General features: G+C 42.9%; 1 protein-coding gene across 1 annotated transcript in view; it reads right to left on the minus strand.

The window, feature by feature from the left end:
• rnf40 (ring finger protein 40) overlaps window positions 1–17639 on the minus strand; it is a 58322-nt gene extending 40683 nt beyond the window's left edge. The window contains exons 1-5 of the mRNA XM_084322449.1: window positions 17603–17639; window positions 16819–16970; window positions 16294–16461; window positions 14918–15167; window positions 5414–5608 (exon numbers count right to left, since the gene is read on the minus strand). Of these exons, the coding sequence (XP_084178575.1) occupies window positions 5414–5608; window positions 14918–15167; window positions 16294–16461; window positions 16819–16965 (760 nt within the window). The 5' untranslated portion in view covers window positions 16966–16970; window positions 17603–17639. The remainder of the gene's footprint in view (window positions 1–5413; window positions 5609–14917; window positions 15168–16293; window positions 16462–16818; window positions 16971–17602) is intronic.
• Window positions 17640–19570: the final 1931 nt, after the last annotated feature.

Raw genomic sequence — 19570 nt, forward strand, 5'->3', positions numbered from 1 at the left:
AAACATACTGTTGCTGGTCTGGACTGGTCCTCTGAGCTCCTCTCCAGTCAAACATACTGTTGCTGGTCTGGACTGGTCCTCAGAGCTCCTCTCCAGTCAAACACACTGCTGCTGGTCTGGACTGGTCCTCAGAGCTCCTCTCCAGTCAAACATACTGTTGCTGGTCTGGACTGGTCCTCTGAGCTCCTCTCCAGTCAAACATACTGTTGCTGGTCTGGACTGGTCCTCTGAGCTCCTCTCCAGTCAAACATACTGCTGCTGGTCTGGACTGGTCCTCTGAGCTCCTCTCCAGTCAAACATACTGCTGCTGGTCTGGACTGGTCATCTGAGCTCCTCTCCAGTCGAGCTTTCGCCTTCTTCGCTTTCTTATTATATGGTCATGTTTTTTAATTCACTTTCAGATTGTAGCATTGTGTTAAAGATGCTGTAAGTGGTATTTTTCCTTTGTTAAAATAAGTGCGCTACATGTTAAAAGAAGTGGTCTACATGTTAAAATAATAGCTTTACACTCTGACAGCCATCACTGATATAGAGTGTTTGGTCAGTAACATGGGTCTCCCAGTCCCTCCACTCTGCAGTAAACAGAATACATGTTCTGGTATCCTGTTCCCACTTTATCCAATCAGGACAGAGAACTCCACACTGCAAAAATAAGAAATAAAAAACTAGTTTTAAGCAATTATGTTCCTTATATGTACAATAATCTGCCAGTGCAGTAAGCAAATTAGGCTTGGCAAGACCTCTTGAAATAAGTAAAAATATTTGGATAAAGTGGGAACGTGATACCAGAAAATGTATGTTCTGTTTACAGCAGAGCAGGAGGGACTGGGAGACCCATGTTACTGGCCAGACACTATATATCAGTGATGGCTGTCAGAATGTAGAGCTATTTAACTTTAACACATAACACTTTAACAAAAGAAATACCACTAACAGCCCTTAATGCCTAATGGACAGATTGTAGCATTGTGTTAATGTAGTCATAATGGACAGATTGTAGCATTGTGCTAATGCCTTGGCCTAATGGACAGATTGTAGCATTGTGTTAATGCCTTGCCCTAATGGACAGATTGTAGCATTGTGTTAATGCCTTGGCCCAATGGACAGAATGTAGCATTGTGTTAATGCCTTGGCCCAATGGACAGATTGTAGCATTGTGTTAATGCTTTGGCCTAATGGACAGAATGTAGCATTGTGTTAATGCCTTGGCCCAATGGACAGAATGTAGCATTGTGTTAATGCCTTGGCCCAATGGACAGATTGTAGCATTGTGTTAATGCCTTGGCCTAATGGTCAGATTGTAGCATTGTGTTAATGCCTTGGCATAATGGTCAGATTGTAGCATTGTGTTAATGCCTTGGCCCAATGGACAGATTGTAGCATTGTGTTAATGCCTTGGCCCAATGGACAGATTGTAGCATTGTGTTAATGCCTTGGCCCAATGGACAGATTGTAGCATTGTGTTAATGCCTTGGCCCAATGGACAGAATGTAGCATTGTGTTAATGCCTTGGCCCAATGGACAGAATGTAGCATTGTGTTAATGCCTTGGCCTAATGGTCAGATTGTAGCATTGTGTTAATGCCTTGGCCTAATGGTCAGATTGTAGCATTGTGTTAATGCCTTGGCCCAATGGACAGATTTCACAATTCTCTCACCCTGCAGCTATAAATCTGCCATGTGTTCCGCATCGCTCCAACCTCGCAGGCCGCTGCCAGCGACTCCGCTTTGAGCCAGGAATGGTGAGCTGACCACGGGCCGCAGTGCCAACGTTCTCAATGAAGTTGTTTGACACCAGGAGACCAACACTACTCCTGTCATATGGAACCCCTAACCTATGGACATTAGGGAGGTTAGATCTCTAAATATATAAAAAAAGAAATAAGCTAAAGACCTCTTCACCGTAGCCTTTTAATACACTCCGCTGCTTGATTGTCTATTCTACTCTTTTATTACAGATTGTAAATGGGCAGGTTTTGTAATTCAGAACTGCACAATTGCATAATTTGACTCCAGATATTATTGGGGTTGTCCTAGCGGGATGACGATAGCGAGACAACGGGTCGGAACCTTTTACTCCGTCTATTCTATTTGACTAACCCTTTTATTGCATGGTTCTGCTACCCTTTTATCGTTTTAAAATGGTCTGTTTTATGTGTGATGATCAAGCCGTGAACAGGGTCTGTTGGGATGTTGGATCCTAATGTGGGGAACTGTGACATGGTGTTCCATGTCTCACCTTGACTTTGTCTGTTTTGCTCATTTTATGCCTTTATGTCTTTTTTTTGCTGCTGTGAAGCGCTTTGAGCTGCGTTTCTTGTATGAAAGGTGCTATACAAATAAAGTTTATTATTATTATTACTTCTGACACTTATCTTCCTATAACGCAGCGGAATCCCTTTATGCTGACGACTCAACTATGGTCTCATCATTCTCCCTTCCAGTTTATTTGCGCACGTATATATGATTGTGTGTGTCATTAAGGTCCCCTGATTTTGCTCAGAACAGGGTAAATCTGCATTTTGCTATGATGCCTCTAGCTCATGGAATGAACTCCAACAGTCCTTAAAGCTTGAGATTCTCCCCTCTGTTGCAGAGTTTAAAACCTTGATCTCCATAATCAAGTTGTACGTGTTTTAATTGATTGTTATCCTTGCTCTTTGCCTCGTCTTGTTGTTTTATTGTTATGATTGTATATGCTGTGTGATTTTATATATATGCTTAACTCTCATTTGTACACTCGACGTGCGTGACTGTAAATGAGGGAAACCTCAATTGCCTTTCAGGTTTAAATAAAGGTTTGAAATGTATAATGTATAATGAAATTAAATGAACACACAGACGCAGCGAGCTGAACGGAACACTCAAGCGAATGTCACCTTCCTCTCCCGTCTCCAGTGAGGCGGTGTGGGAGAACATGGCACGGATATGTGTGAAGAACCGGCGTCTCAGTTGCCTTTAGAGTCTAAATACTGTAAAAGGTTTGAAAAAGTCAGTTTTTATGCATGTTCTGTACGCGCTGGAACCTGCTGCAGAGAAGGAGCCATTCAAATGCAAAACAGAAACCTGCACTCCGTTACATACTGGCCTGATAAGAGCTGCCAGACAAGATCACATCTAACTTTGGCCTGCTCCATGTCAAGCTTGGGTGTCGTTTGTTTAGTCTCATTCTGTAAACTCTATTGCTCATTACCTTTGCAAATATATGATACTGGTCATTACATTTTATATATACTGTACATACATACACATATATATATTTTATTATATTTATTTGGCTAATCTTTGTATGCACTACCGCATGGTTTGGAAACGCCAACCAGAACAACTGCCGAACAACTGGAGAGAGTAGTACAGACTGCCGAAAAAATCAGCGGGTGCAAGCTACCCACCATAGAAGACCATAAATTCAGAGCGGTGCGTCAGCAAGGCACACAGAATCCTGCAAGACCCCAGCCACCCAAACCACAAACAGTTTGAGCTCATGCCGTCTGGCAGACGGTACCACAGTCTCAGGTCCACATCCAAGAGGACACTGAACAGCTACTTCCACCGGGGCAAACAGACTACTGACGGCCAGACTCTTAAGTGACTTAAACATCACACAAGCACACTTATTTTACACACACACACACACACACAGTAGAATACATTTTATTTATCCGCTGTTTTTTTTACCTTGTAAAAAAAACATATACCTACCTTGTATTGTATAGTTTGTAATAGAAAATACATTGTGTATTATGTCTCGTTTATTTATAGCTAATCAAGTTTAGCATATATTATAGCTAGTTATAGTAGTTTATATTTATAGTCATAGTTTATAGTTTGTATAGGAAGAATATACATTGTGTTTTATGTCTAGTTTATAGTTTATTTATAGCTAATCTAGTTTATAGTTATAGTTTATATTTATAGTCATAGTTTATAGTTATAGTTTGTATAGAAATAATATACGTTGTGTATTATGTCTAGTTTCTAGTTTAGTTTATTTATAGCTAATCTAGTTTATAGTTAGTTTATATTTATAGTCAGTTTATAGTTATAGTTTGTATAGAAAGACTATACGTTCTGTATTAAGTCTAATTTATCGTTTAGTTTATTTATAGCTCATCTAGTTTATAGTTAGTTTATATTTATAGTCATAGTTTAAAGTTATAGTTTGTATAGAAAGAATATACGTTGTGTATTATGTCTAGTTTATAGTTTATTTATAGCTAATCTAGTTTATAGTTAGTTTATATTTATAGCTATAGTTATAGTTTGTATATAGAATATATGTTGTGTATTATATCTAGTTTATAGTTTAGTTTATAGTTAGTTTATAGTTTGTATAAGAATATACGTTGTGTATTATGTTTACAAATCTACTATGGTTGAGGAGCCGAGAAAAACAAGCGTGACCGTAAACGAGGGAGTTTAACACTTTCAGTGCCGTTCACGGATAAACACGTTTCTGGCGCCCGACGGTTGAGTGCCAATCACTGATTAACCAGCTTCTGAATCGTTATTTCTTTTATTAGCTATTGCCATTGATAATTCATTGGGGCGGCCTGTGCAGGCTGTCCTGAATGGGTCTGAGATCGCAAACGTCCAATACCGCCGCCTAACGCCTTGCGGCCGCTATTGCACATCATTGGATTCTCTCTGGCTCAGCCTGTATGTTGATCTAACAAATCCAGTCCGGGTTTTCCTACTCGGGCAGTAGCAACCTTTATAACACATGGATTGGGGAGAATCAAGCACCGTGGATTCATGTATTTTCGTGGATTATCTTGGCAACACGATCGAGATCAATACTTGGAATGGCGATCAGATAATTGGATTATTCTTTTTGCAGTACATCCTAGTCAAGGTAAGTGCTATATGTTATCAATCTTGCGTTGATCCGAGCATGCCTTTACTGTGATCCGTGTGTCCTGTAACGTTACTCCACAACGTATGCCGTTGGTGAAGATCGAAGCATTAAACCCCCCCACACCCCCACCATTTCATGCATGCATGATGAAACATAATACCGATAATCTAGCGTTTATTTCAGATCGATTGTTGATCCAACCGAGGAATGGCACGCTTCCTAATGAAATGAAATAAAAAAAACGCTGTTTAGCAGCGTTTCCTGGGATTACACAGAATTACTCTAAAACTATACTCATATTCACCACGGTATAAAACGGGAATGTATTGATGAAAGAATGATCTGTTTTTTTGCATGTTGACCGGAAGAAACTCAATGACAATCGACTATATTATTAGATCCATAGCTATAATATAGTTTTAGCACTGCAAACGCCGGCATGTACCCCCCGTTCATTACAGCGCTGGCACACACGGCCATACGCCCACAGCGACCTCTGGCGCCCCAATGTGTTAAATAAAGGTTTGAAGTGAGAAGCGTGCGTCTCCATGGTTACCTGCTGCCTGCACCTGGCTGCAGAGGTGCTGGATGTGTCCGTGCAGCCGGTCGAACACACACACCATGCGCGCCACGGCCTCCTTGCTGAACAGCATGCGGTCCTGCAGCTGCAGGCTGAGCTCCTCCTCGCTGCTGTGGTCCAGCGTGGCCAGGAAGGCCTTGGTGTTGTCGCTGGCCGGAGGGGGCGAGGCACCTGCAGGGGGCGGGAGATCAGGTTACCATGGAGATAAAAACAAGGTAAGAGATAAGATCTTAATAAGACCTGTTTTCTAATAAACCATTAATAATAACCTGTTTTCTAATAACCCATTAATAATAACCTGTTTCTAATAACCCATTAATAATAACCTGTTTCTAATAAACCATTAATAATAACCCGTTTCTAATAACCTGTTTATAATCACCTGTTTATAATCACCCATTTATAACAACCCGTTTATGACAACCTGTTTATACTTCACCAGCTTCTGTATGAATCCCTACAAAAGCATGTAATTTATACACACTTTACTTAAATAACTTGTTCGGAACGTACCCTTGTGTTTGATATTTTATCGAAATTATGTTATAAATTGCAGGAAATTACAGTAAACGGCTTCTTTATTGCAAATCTTTTTGCCTCCAAACGATCAAACCACCTCCTACCAACTCAGCAGCATTGTGTTTGTAAATCCTGGAGAAAAGCCCTGAAATTCAACTAGTTTCAGTTCCAGCTGAGAGATTTCTTTGCATTTTGAGCCGATTAAAACGTCAACGAACTCTTCCTGATCAGCACCAATGAGAGAATACAGCACATTTTACATCCCACGTCTAGTTTCCCATAGGTTTCCAATAGGTTTATTTGTGGGGGGGCCACTGCACTATCAGATAGTCGCACCGCAATTATATTTCCTGAAATGCCTCATCAGAAGTGCTGATAACTAGGGATGTCCGATATTATCGGCCGATATTGGCATTAAAATGTAATATCGGAAAATATCTGTAGCGGTTTTCAAAAAATATATATATATATATTTTTTTACATTTATTTAACCTCTATTTACCCAGGCAAGCAAGTAAGAACAAATTCTTATTTTATTTATTGTGAAAAGTATGCATAATGTTTTGGGGGGGGGGGAATTAAGAGTTGGACAATATCGGTATATCGGATATCGGTAAAAAAGCCTATATCGAACATCCCTACTGATAACTAATTTTGTCTGGACGATATATTGTCCCGGAAATAATCGCAATAAATGAAATAATTGTTATTGTAAAACCCTTGTATGCCACTCATAATTATAATGTGAGCATCATACTTCATTTAGCTCCAAAGGAAGTTCATATCTGACATAGCAGCACTTGTGAGTGTGGGCGTGAAATCAAATGGTTCATTAAAACAAAGATGCAGTCATGTAATTTATTTAAAAAAAATAATATTTTGACATATTGGGGTATCGTTCATCCAACATGCCAGGCATATATCTACATGCTACTGTAGGGCTGGGCGATAAAACGATAACGATAACTATCGCGATAAATTATTTCCTCGAAATAAACATGAAACGTGGTCGCAAAGTTTCGATATATCGATTTTCCAAGCTTGGCTCCGTTCAGCCTCGGCTCAGCACACTCGCTAACAACAACCAGCGTTACGTGATGACGTGCTTACGCACAACAGCTAACAACCAATCAGTGAAGGAGATGGCCGAGACCCGGAAGGAGGTAGGACTCACTCAACAACAAGGCTTGCTAGGCTAATTAGCTTGCACGGCATTGTTTTATATATTTACGTGCCGAGTATGTGTGTGTTTTGAATTCTGAGGCCACGTTTATGGTAGTGTGGGATATACAGTGGACGTCGTTTCAATATATTGTGGCGGAAGAGAGTATTTTAGTGTCATATTTAGCACATTGTCATGGAATACTCCGCTTAGAACCAACAGGCTGGCTAGGATAACTAGCTTGCACGGCACTGTTTTATATATTTACGTGCCGAGTATGTGTGTGTTTTGAATTCTGAGGCCACGTTTATGGTAGTGTGGGATATACAGTGGACGTCGTTTCAATATATTGTGGCGGAAGAGAGTATTTTAGTGTCATATTTATTGTCATGAGATACTCCGCTTGTCGGCTAACGTGCGCAGACTGATGACGACATCAACTCGACTTGAGACATTCGCAGCAGCATAAGAAGTTAATTAAACTTGACGGACATTATATCGACGATAATTATCGATATCGAATTATATGAAAATAATTTTATAATTTTATCGCGATAACGTTTTTGGTCATATCGCCCAGCCCTATGCTACTGTACTAATTTAATAATGTTCTGTGCCTCCCTGACGGGATGGTAAATGGACTGCATTTATTATATTAACAGCTTTTATTTGTATCCAAAGCGCTTTACAACTTGTGCCTCACATTCACTCACACGTTCACACACCGACGGCGACCATGCGAGGTGCCAACCTGCTCATCGGGAGCAATTAGGGATTAAGTGTCTCGCTCAAGGACACTTTGACACGATGCAGGTTGGCACCTTGCATGATCGCCTCCACAGTCTGTGTGTGAATGTGTGAGTGAATGAGTTGTAAAGCGCTTTGGATAAAAAGCTCTATAAATGCACCATTCCCCATTTAATGTAATAATGTTCCTCTCCGACTGGAAGGCAACTGGTAACTTTGTAGTCTAAGAAAAGAGTTATCCTCAGTCGAGGATATATACAGCAGTCTACAGCAGTCTACACACCACAGTCTACACCATGGTCTACACCAGTGGTTCTCAAACTACGGGTTGCGACCCAAATTGGGGTCGTGGGTAGGTGACAGTGGGGCCATGCATCGGCAAGTAATTTTTTTTTTTTTTTTTAATGTTCTGGCAACAAATTCTGGCTAAATATGCCTTGTTTTATAAATGTGTATTGATAACAGTGCTGTAATACATTTTTCTAATAAATATACATGATCGAGTTCAACAACGTGTGCTTTTATTTTGATATTCCTTAATTCCATGTTGAAATTACGCGTTCATTTCCATGTTGAAATTTGGGGTCCCCAAAAACAATCCTAAATAAAATGGGGTCGCGGTATAAAAAAGCTCGAGAACCCCTGGTCTACACCACGGTCTACACCACAGTCTACAACAGTCTACAGTGGATTATTTTGAAGAGCAGAAGGAGGGGAGCAGAGGGAGAAGCCACTGAAGGATGATGATGATGGAGGAGGAGGAGCGGCTCTCCTCCACGTTAACGGGCTCTCCTCCTCTCTCTCATTCAGCTCAAACCCAAATATGTTCCCACACCAGAGCTGCGGAATGTGGCTTTGAAACCAAGTCCCATTTATTCTTCCAAACTCTCTGGCTGGAATCCTGCAGTCGTTTGGGAAAAACAGCCTCCCTGGAGTAACACACGTTATCTCCCCCAATCACTGTGTGTGTGTGTGTGTCTGTCTGTGTGTGGTCTGGGCGATTAATCAAGTTTCGATTTCAATTATGATGTCGTCTTCCCACGATCATGAAAACAAGATTAATCGAGAAAATAAAACGACTATTGTGACGCATCTCGTTTTTGTCTTGTTGTAAACGCAGCGCACCCTTCCTTCACAGCTGCCCCCCACCCTCTAACAGTAGTTTCAGAGAGGGAGGGGGGAACCACGACACGTTTCTCCAGTTATTTTGAAACATCTTTGGTAACTTGTAGAAGCCTTTGGTCAAGAAGGCATGGTCAAACTAATTCTGTCGTCATCGTGTGATGTTCTCAAATCAGTGAGTAATCGTCTTTAATAATCGTGATGTCAATATCAATAAAAGAAATCATGATTATATAATAATCGAGCAGCCCTATTGTGTGTGTGTGCGTGTTTGTAGAGCTGCATGAGCTCCACCACTGACACAGAGAGAAAGGACGTGGAGTTTAACTATTTGTTTTGAGGTGTTGGGCAGATTTGGACTAGGAAACGTTTTTATTTCATGGATACGCCTTCTTTATACTTCACCACAAGCTAGTATTCGCACCAACGTCATACAATAAAATGTCTTCTCATTGTCGCGTGGTAATCGTCAAGGCTGTCCGCTGTCTGCACGCAATCGAGCCATTATCAATATACCAGAGGTCTTCCCCGACATATAACGGGATAACGAGGTCAGAATGGAATTTAAATGGTCACTTTGATATATTGTTGCATGTCTCCGACCCAAGCACATCGATTCCTTCTTATTCTAGCCTCCCTTAAATGATTTGGCTCATTTTCAGGCTACAAAGTGAATATCTCCAAGAGCAAATGTTATCCTATCGATCAGTCAGGACTAAAATTGACACAATCTGATATTCCCTTTAAAATGAGTCCTTCTGTTCTGGCTTTAAATATCTAGGGATAAATGTAACCACAACTATCTCATCTATTTTTTCTGCCAATGTCTCCCCCTTAGTATCTAATCTTAAAGCTGACCTTCAGAGACGGGAACGTTTTACCCTCATCATTAATTTGGAAGAATCAACGCGATTAAAATGAACGTTTTTATTTCTATTTCAATGTCTTCCCATTTTTCGGACCAAAAGATTCTTCAAAAATATTTATCAAACAATCTCTGGCTTTCCTTTGGAGTGGTCAAGCACCCAGGGTCCGTACATCTGTACCTCAAAGGTGCAAGTTAAGTGGAGGGTTGTCCTTACCATATTTTCAATGGTATAATTGAGCTGCACATATTCATAAGATGTCCTACTGGTATCAGTGGTGGGGGGAAATATCTATACGTAGTAGTATCACGATACTTTGCGTGGCGATACTGTATCGATACAGGGACGCCAAGTATCGATATTTAATTATTTATTTGTTTATTTAATATATATTTAAAAAAAAAGTTTTTTGTATTTTTATTTTTTTTGTATAAGGAAGTTGCATTGTTCATTTCAATACCTGTAATAGTACAGTAGTCCTCACACACGTGTGCATTCAGTTAAGTTGGAATATGACTGTAATACAAACAGTTCAGTTTGTCAGGTACATGCAACACGGATTACAGTGTTGACATCTGTCTGCTTGAGAAAATGCCATGTTGTGCAATAAAAATGATTGAAGTGGGCGGTCAGGTGGCGTAGCGGAGATTGCGCTCGTCACCAACGCAGGAGATGCTGGGTTCGAGCCCAGCTCTCGGCGTTGCTACCAGCTTGGCTGGTCGTTCATACTAATACAATTGGCAGTATTAGGGGGTGGGAAGCTGGTGGGTGGGAATCTGGCGTTGTGGACAGCGACGCCTACAGGTCAGGTCTCGGCGCTTGCTCAGCGGGGGCAGGACTTGGTGGAGATAGCGTGCCCTCCCACGCGTTACACTTCACCAAATGAGAGTCCTCGCTGCCAAGTGAAAAAGACGTCACTGGCTGTCGCCGCACGTATCGGAGAAAGCGTACGATCGACTCGGGACGCCCTTGTACCGACTCGTAGGAGAACATGCATACAGCAGCCAGGTAGGGGAGGGGGGGAATTGGCACAACGACTAAATTGGGACGGGGAGAAAAACAGAGAAATTAGAAATAGAAAGAATTTAAATAAAAAATTATTGAAGTGAGATGAACAGACTGAACTTTATTTGATTAGATAAAACATGTTGACAAAGTTTTACTTTGTAGTTGAAAAAAGGTAATAAATCGCAATATTAATATCGCAATACTCAGCATATCGCAATATATTTAGTATCGCAATACTATCGTATCGTGACTCAAGTATCGTGTGATAGTATCGTATCGTGAGGCCTCTGGTGATTCCCACCCCTAACTGGTATGGTATGCATCAGCAATTCCACTTTGGTGTGAGTTTGAATCAAAATCCTGTACTTCCATCTTCACTGCCAGCTCTACTTACCTTCACTATTGCCAACCAACCCCTCTGGCTTTACACGGAACCCGGTGGTTCATTCCACTCTCAAAAGATCTGGTACCAATTCAGAAGTCACTTTAAATGTACCCTTCCATCCACCTCAAGTCCGTTATTGAGGAACCACCACCTATTTAAACCGTCACTCTCGGAATCAGGTTTTTCAATCTGGCACGATGATATCGTCTGTAGTTTTGCCGATCTGTCAGCTACATTTAATCTCCCCACCTCCCATCTCTTCCGGTATTTCCAAGTCAGACATTTGTGTTCAATCACTATTTTCAAACTTTCCCCAGCTACCTCCAACTCAAATATGGGAGAGGTTCCTCCAGTATGACCCATTCCAAAGAACACAAATAGCTAGGATATACGATGGTCTCCTATCTATAGACCAGTGGTTCCCAAACGTTTTAAAGTCCCGTACCCCCTCTAGCACCAGGACCAGCCGAGTACCCCCTCTAGCACCAGGACCAGCCGAGTACCCCCTCTAGCACCAGGACCAGCCGAGTACCCCCTCTAGCACCAGGGACAGCCGAGTACCCCCTCTAGCACCAGGGACAGCCGAGTACCCCCTCTAGCACCAGGGACAGCCGAGTACCCCCTCTAGCACCAGGGACAGCTGAGTACCCCCTCTAGCACCAGGGACAGCGCGCTCTCACATTTGTTTTGCCATGTTTGTAAGCCTGCTACATATATATAAATAAAGAGGCATATATTATATAACAAGAGTTGTCAATACATTTGCTCTTTATTTAGCCTTGTAAAAGTCCTCTCGCATATGTTATTTGCACATCAGCTCACACAATGTGCGATTGACTCACCAGATCAATGAGAAGGGTGTGCTCGACAGGCATAACTCCGCAACTCCGCTGGGTTTATTTTTGGCAGTGAGAGTGGGCTATTCAATACCTTGGACTGTTTGAAAAATGTAACAGCCGTTTCACACGGGGAGCGGTAATTAATTTTCAATGAGAGGCCAGTGAATATTTTGGAGGCGAGGACAATCTGAGGGGCGGAGTGGGAAGCGGGGCAGCTGGGCACCTGAATAAGCTAGAGATCTACATACAGATGTGAACTGACACTGATATTGTGCCTAACTTCTAATAAAAATATGAAAAAATTAAATAAAGGACAGAACGTGGAGGTATTAATAGAACAGACAGAACAGAGGCAGCACGACTGGTTGAAAGTGTGACATCCTCATGTTTACATTTAGTCATTTAGCTGAACGCTTTTATCCAAAGCGACTTACAAGTTGTGTACAACAGGTCAGCAGGAAGGGAACAACTGGCAGCTAAGGGTCAGTGATATTGTTCATCAAACAGTGTCGAACTTGAACTGAGTGCATAGTAGTGTGTAGACATATTAGCATAGTAGGTAGTAGTATAGGCATAGTAGCATAGTACATAGTAGTCGGTAGTATAAACATAGTAAAATAGTAGTATAGACATAGTTGCAAAGTACATAATAGTAAAAGACAGCAAGTGTCTCCATGAGTTAGCGTTAGCCAAATAAGTATACAAAAGATTTGTTCATGAAAAGGTTACAGTAACTTACAGTGCTGGTTTAATAGAGCCTAGAAAAAGAAAAAGAAATTAAGAACGAACACATTTAACAAGTAATAAAACTATAAACCGCTAAATCTTTAACACGAAGAATCTTGTGTAATTTGTGCTCAGCGTAGAGGTTCACGAGAGGTTTGCGAGTTCACGCCCAAGAAGTTCTTATCGTATTACAGGATAGATGCTGCTACTCCTCAACACTCTCCACAAATACCCTTAACCCTTTCACTACCAGGAAGGGTTAACCTTCTGTAGTGTGGTTGTGAAAGGGTTAAGCCTTTGTCGCGTGGCAGTGAAAGGGTTAACCTTCTGTATTCTCGCAGTGAAAGGGTTAACCATTTTGGTAGTGTGGTAGTGAAAGTGTTAACAACCTGTGGGGAACCTCACGGGTCTCTTAGTCAGACGTGCTAGCCGCCAGTCCGGGTACGTTACTTGTGGCAGCGCTGGCACCTAGCCGCCAGTCCGGGTACGTTACTTGTGGCAGCGCTGGCACCTAGCCGCCAGTCCGGGTACGTTACTTGTGGCAGCGCTGGCACCTAGCCGCCAGTCCGGGTACGTTACTTGTGGCAGCGCTGGCACCTAGCCGCCAGTCCGGGTACGTTACTTGTGGCAGCGCTGGCACCTAGCCGCCAGTCCGGGTATGTTACTCGTGGCAGCGCTGGCACCTAGCCGCCAGTCCGGGTACGTTACTCGTGGCAGTGCTGGCACCTAGCCGCCAGTCCGGGTACGTTACTCGTGGCAGCGCTGGCACCTAGCAGCCGGGCTAAAAACAGACGAGCTACGGGTGGCCAGCCGCTAACTACCTCTTCCAAGAACAAGACGGATTAATCCAGTCACTCTGAGAAAGACACACGTCTTCAAAGTAACTAGATCTTCTTACCGTCTGTACTATTAGGTACCTTACTACTATACTCATACTACTACCCATCATGCCAATATGTCTGTACTACTATGCACTCAAGAGTGTAACACTCAAGATCGACACGGTTTGATGACAATACCACTTACCCTTAGCTGCCAGAGATGTAAATGGTGCATTTATATAGCGATTTTATCCAAAGCGCTTTACAATTTGTTCCTCACATTTTACCCATTCACCGACAGAAGAGGCAACCATGCTAGGTGCCAACCTGCTCATCAGGAGCAATTAGGGGTTAAGAGTGGAGGCTCTCTGTGTGTGTTTTACCTGGTGCTGATGTGTGTGGAGGCTCTCTGTGTGTGTTTTACCTGGTGCTGATGTGTGTGGAGGCTCTCTGCGAGTGTTTTACCTGGTGCTGATGTGTGTGAAGGCTCTCTGTGAGTGTTTTACCTGGTGCTGATGTGTGTGAAGGCTCTCTGTGAGTGTTTTACCTGGTGCTGATGTGTGTGGAGGCTCTCTGCGAGTGTTTTACCTGGTGCTGATGTGTGTGAAGGCTCTCTGTGAGTGTTTTACCTGGTGCTGATGTGTGTGAAGGCTCTCTGTGAGTGTTTTACCTGGTGCTGATGTGTGTGGAGGCTCTCTGTGTGTGTTTTACCTGGTGCTGATGTGTGTGGAGGCTCTCTGTGTGTGTTTTACCTGGTGCTGATGTGTGTGGAGGCTCTCTGCGAGTGTTTTACCTGGTGCTGATGTGTGTGGAGGCTCTCTGTGTGTGTTTTACCTGGTGCTGATGTGTGTGGAGGCTCTCTGTGTGTGTTTTACCTGGTGCTGATGTGTGTGGAGGCTCTCTGTGTGTGTTTTACCTGGTGCTGATGTGTGTGGAGGCTCTCTGTGTGTGTTTTACCTGGTGCTGATGTGTGTGGAGGCTCTCTGTGTGTGTTTTACCTGGTGCTGATGTGTGTGAAGGCTCTCTGTGAGTGTTTTACCTGGTGCTGATGTGTGTGGAGGCTCTCTGTGAGTGTTTTACCTGGTGCTGATGTGTGTGGAGGCTCTCTGTGTGTGTTTTACCTGGTGCTGTTGTGTGTGGAGGCTCTCTGTGAGTGTTTTACCTGGTGCTGATGTGTGTGGAGGCTCTCTGTGAGTGTTTTACCTGGTGCTGATGTGTGTGGAGGCTCTCTGCGAGTGTTTTACCTGGTGCTGATGTGTGTGGAGGCTCTCTGTGAGTGTTTTACCTGTTGCCGACACGTGTGGAGGCTCTTTGGGTGTTGGCGTTTCTTCCAGGCCGCCAGGAGGACGTGGCTGCTGCTGACCCGACTGCTCCTCCTCTGGGAGCGGAGGAGGCGCGCCAGGCACTGGCGGAGGCGACAGCATCCTGTCCTGCTCCATCGGGGTGGGGTCAGGGAGGAGGGCGTGGGACGAGGCAGGTTTTGGAGCATCTTTAGGCTCAATGCGTTGACGCAGGATGTGAACATTCTCATCCAACTGTAAATTAGAGACCAGAAGAGGAGGATTAGATTACATTACATTACATTAAAACGTATGGTCATCATACAGCACAAGTACAACAAACAGAGGTTTGGCATCCAACCAGAGTGCAAATGTAACAGTAAAGTGCAATAGGAATAGACAATGTACAGGTGATTAAACTGGGTATAAAATATATAAATGTGTAGTGTACTACTGAGTACTAGTGCTAATCAGATGCATGTACAGAGTTGTAGTATTAATATGTACACAGTGATACAGGTATAAAGACACTATGTTAGTAAGTCATACTGGCCAGCAGCATAATATTTGGACAATGCATTTATTGAATGTATTGTTTGTACAGCCTGTGTTAACTCAAGATTGTGCAATTCTTCCTACAGGATGTTATAAACTGAATACCAAGACCTCAACAGGCACAGGACGAGTATAGAGCCCTGGTGGAGAGCTTTGTGGGGTGGAGGGAGCGACAGCAAAAACCTCCAACTCAACATCAGCAAGACCAAGAATGGGTGGTGGACTTCCGGAGAGGCAAGAAGAGCCCCCCCCCCCCCAATTCCCATCACCATCCGAGGGGATGAGTTGGAGATGTTGGAGACATACAAGTTCCTTGGAGTACACCTAAACAATAAATTTGACTGGTCGGACAACACAGAAGCCCACTTCAGGAAGAGACAGAGCAGGCTGTTCTTCCTGAGGAGACTTCGGTCCTTCAATGTGTGCAATAGACTGCTGCAGTCGTTCTACCAGCCTGTAGTAGCCAGCACCCTCTTCTATGCTGTGGTAATGGTATGCTGGGGGGTGGGGGGGGCGCTACATTAAGTTACTCAAGGGACACCAACAAACTGAACAAGCTGGTGAGCAAGGCTTGCTCCGTGGTGAGAGTCGAGCTGGTCAGACTAGAGGTGGTGGCGGAGAGGAGGATGAGAAGGAAGCTGGCTGCTATCCTGGAGAATCCCTCCCACCCCCTCTACGATGAGCTGGTCAAGACGAGAAGCCCGTTCAGTCCCCCCCCCCCCCCCCCCCCGACACAACACTAGCCGCCTTGGCCAGTCCATTGTACCAGCGGCCATCAGGCTCCACAACTATCGTCGGTCGACTATCGGTTGCCCATCAGCAGTACCTGGGTCCAGTAGCGGTTGACTATCAGCAGCGTGGTGTCGTCGGTGGCCTGTCTCTTCTCCAGCTTCTCGATCTTCTCCCGCAGCTCGTCCTCCATCGTCTGCCGCTGCTCCATCCTCTCGCACAGCTTCTTGTTCTTGAACTGGATCACCTTCATGTCCATCTCCTCCTGCAGGAAACACACAGGACGGGGGACGGAAATAACTAGTTTGGCATCAAACCAGAGTGTGAATGTAACAGTAAAGTGTGCAATAGTAATATACAATGTACAGGTGATTAAACTGGGTATAAAATATATAAATGAGTACTGCTGAGTAACAGTGCTAATCCGCTGTATGTACAGAGTTGTAGTATTAATAATATTGTACAGTGATACAGGTGTAAAGGCACTATGGTAGTAAGTCATACTGGCCAGCAGTATAACTAGTAAGAGTAGGTAGGGGGATAAAAGAGAGCACAACTGTGGTTGTGCCACTGAAGTTGACTTGGAGAGAAGATCCAGGCAGAGTATCTTGGAGGAACTAACCGTGGAGGACACTCCTCCGATGCGTATGGGCTCGATCAGGGTGGTGGTGGTCTTGTTCTCTTCCTTCTTGCCCTTCTTCTCAGGTGGACCAGGGGGGCTGTCCCCCCCACCTGAGGGCCGCTTCCCGCCCCCGGCACTCGACATCATTACTTCTGCAATGAAAAGAGCAACAACGGCAGTTTAACATGATTGAGTTAAGTCTGATTGATTGATTGAAAACTTTATTAACAGATTGCAGAATTGGTACAATACAGTACAGCTCAATACACACAATTGTTAAGGGGACGCAGACCAGAGAAAGACTTTCGTCTTGTTTACATCAGGGTCCCCCCATTTAACGTCCGTGGAGAGATCCTGCAGAGAATCTATTCGTTTGATCGTGACAGTTATACCCAAGCAACCTCGGCTAATAATCAACTTTGATCAATAGAGGCTCTCTGGGTGGCTCAAAATGCTATTTTCTTCTTGCCGATATGTGGTTATTTGCTGCTGGATTTTGGGGGTGAGATCATTTGATGGGGCGATATATGTGGCAAGTGAAGCTAACGATCACCTTTCATTCGGTATCTGGAGCTTAACGTTAGCCCGCATGCTAAGCTAAACTAGCTCTGCTAATTCTGCTGCTAGCTAAACATCGCTCCAGAATTGTTGCGTTGAATTACAGGCTGGCCAATTTCATATAGTGGCACTAAAAATGCGTGCTTAACGTAAATGGTTATATAATAAGTCGATCTGTACATGCATTAAGTTAATAACCCTGTATTTTCTGACAAATATCACAAACCTTCACGGGCAGCTACAGAACTCGTAACGGCATAGCTGTAGCAGAAGCTACAGGAAGTGACGACATTCTATTTCCGGTGGCTATTACTCCACGGTACAATACTTTTTCATTCCAATAAACAGTTCAATTTATATATTATATATTAGTGCTGTCAATTGATTACATTATTTTTTTTACTAATTAATCTCACAATTTTCTGTAATTAATCTAGATTAATCTAGATAAAAAATAGCATTTTTCTACATAAGACCGAAGCTTGTAACAGATATTTACTTGAGTAAAATCATGGAATTAATGTAAAATCAACACAAAGAAAGTATATTTAGATTCAAAGACTATTTTAATAGCTTTCTTTGAATACAGTTTCTCTCCTGTGAAATACAGCGGCACGGTGGTGTAGTGGTTAACACTGTCGCCTCACAGCAAGAAGGTCCAGGCCAGGTTCGATTCCCGCTTGGGGACCAGGTTTCCATGATGCCAGGTACTCAGGTGGGGTATCTCCCAGGCCTTTCTGTGTGGAGTTTGCATGTTCTCCCCGTGCTCGCAAGGGTTTCCCCCCTGATAAGATAAACCCAATGGAAAAACATGCACAACAATAGATCTCTAACGCTGTGGCGTCCTTGACGAAGACGGACAGGAGCACTTTGATTGGTCCCCTGGTGTGGCTCACGTTGACGCCTGTCTGCTCCCGGCTGCCCTTGGGGGGGAAGGACGACGGGATGGGTTAATCGCAGATACGAATTGCATGCATGCATCGCATGTGTGCCGATTGATGACCTCTGAGCAGGTCCTAAATTAATTATTACAAATGTTCAACAAAACCATCAACATTGACTGAGCTAGACCTCTTTCTTATATCAGCGGCGCTATAATTGAAGATTTTTCACTCCATAGATTAATCTAGATTAATTTATTTTAATGCTTTAATAAATTTAAATTTATCTCCAGAGTTAAAGCATTAATTTTGACAGCCCTAATATATATATATATATATATATATATATATATATATATATATATATATATATATATATATATATATATATATATATATATGTGTGTGTTTTTCTGACATAAACTCATTGACAATTCAATGAGTTTCAATTCAATTCATATGATGTATTTGCAAATCTGGTATGTCATAAATGTATAGATGTAGCAGTACTGTCTATCTGTATGTCGTGTGTGCCATATATGTTATGATGAATTGAAAATGGGGGACCCTGATGTAAAAAACAAGACGAAAGTCTTTCTCTGGTCTGCATCCCCTTAACAATTGTGTGTATTGAGCTGTACTGTATTGTACCCATTCTGCAATCTGTTAATACAATTTTCAATCAATCAATCAATTCAATCAATCAGACAAAAGAAAAAAAAACAGCAAAAGAATATATCATTATTTTTTTAATATACAAATGCAATATACAAATGTATGCGTGTATTCGTTTCCTAACGCATTTATGCTTCCGCGTTCGCGTTTTGCGAATCTGATTGGCCACTGCCGTTTCTGGTGCGATCTGATTGGCCACTGACGTTTCTGGTCATGTGACATGTGCGCCCAATCACGTGACGCGCCCATTTCCGCCTCGACCAGCAGCAAACTACCTAACGCCTAGTTTATCACTGGTGAAGCTCAGTGGCGTCCTTTCAGTAAAAGGCAAGGTATGGCGAGGAGGGGGGGGGGGGGCGGGGGGGGGGGTGAAGGGGGGGTTTCCCCCCTTGGTAGATTTTTTTTTGTCAAATCAGTTGTGCAATAGTCACTTTTGGTGAGTTGTTTCTATACAATTCAGTTATATGACATTTAGGTATGACACAGGACTACACAAGCATTTTTAGTATAGAAATGTGTCAACAGACTAAAGCAGGGAACCACAATATTTTGTATACGAATTATGCAGAATGTAATATCATAACTGTCTATTACTTTTCTTGCAATTGAGCCAATTTTCCTTAGGTACGGTTTTGAGG

Source organism: Notolepis coatsorum, assembly GCF_963971535.1.
Source record: "Notolepis coatsorum genome assembly, chromosome: 10".
In the NCBI taxonomy this organism is placed as follows: domain Eukaryota; kingdom Metazoa; phylum Chordata; class Actinopteri; order Aulopiformes; family Paralepididae; genus Notolepis; species Notolepis coatsorum.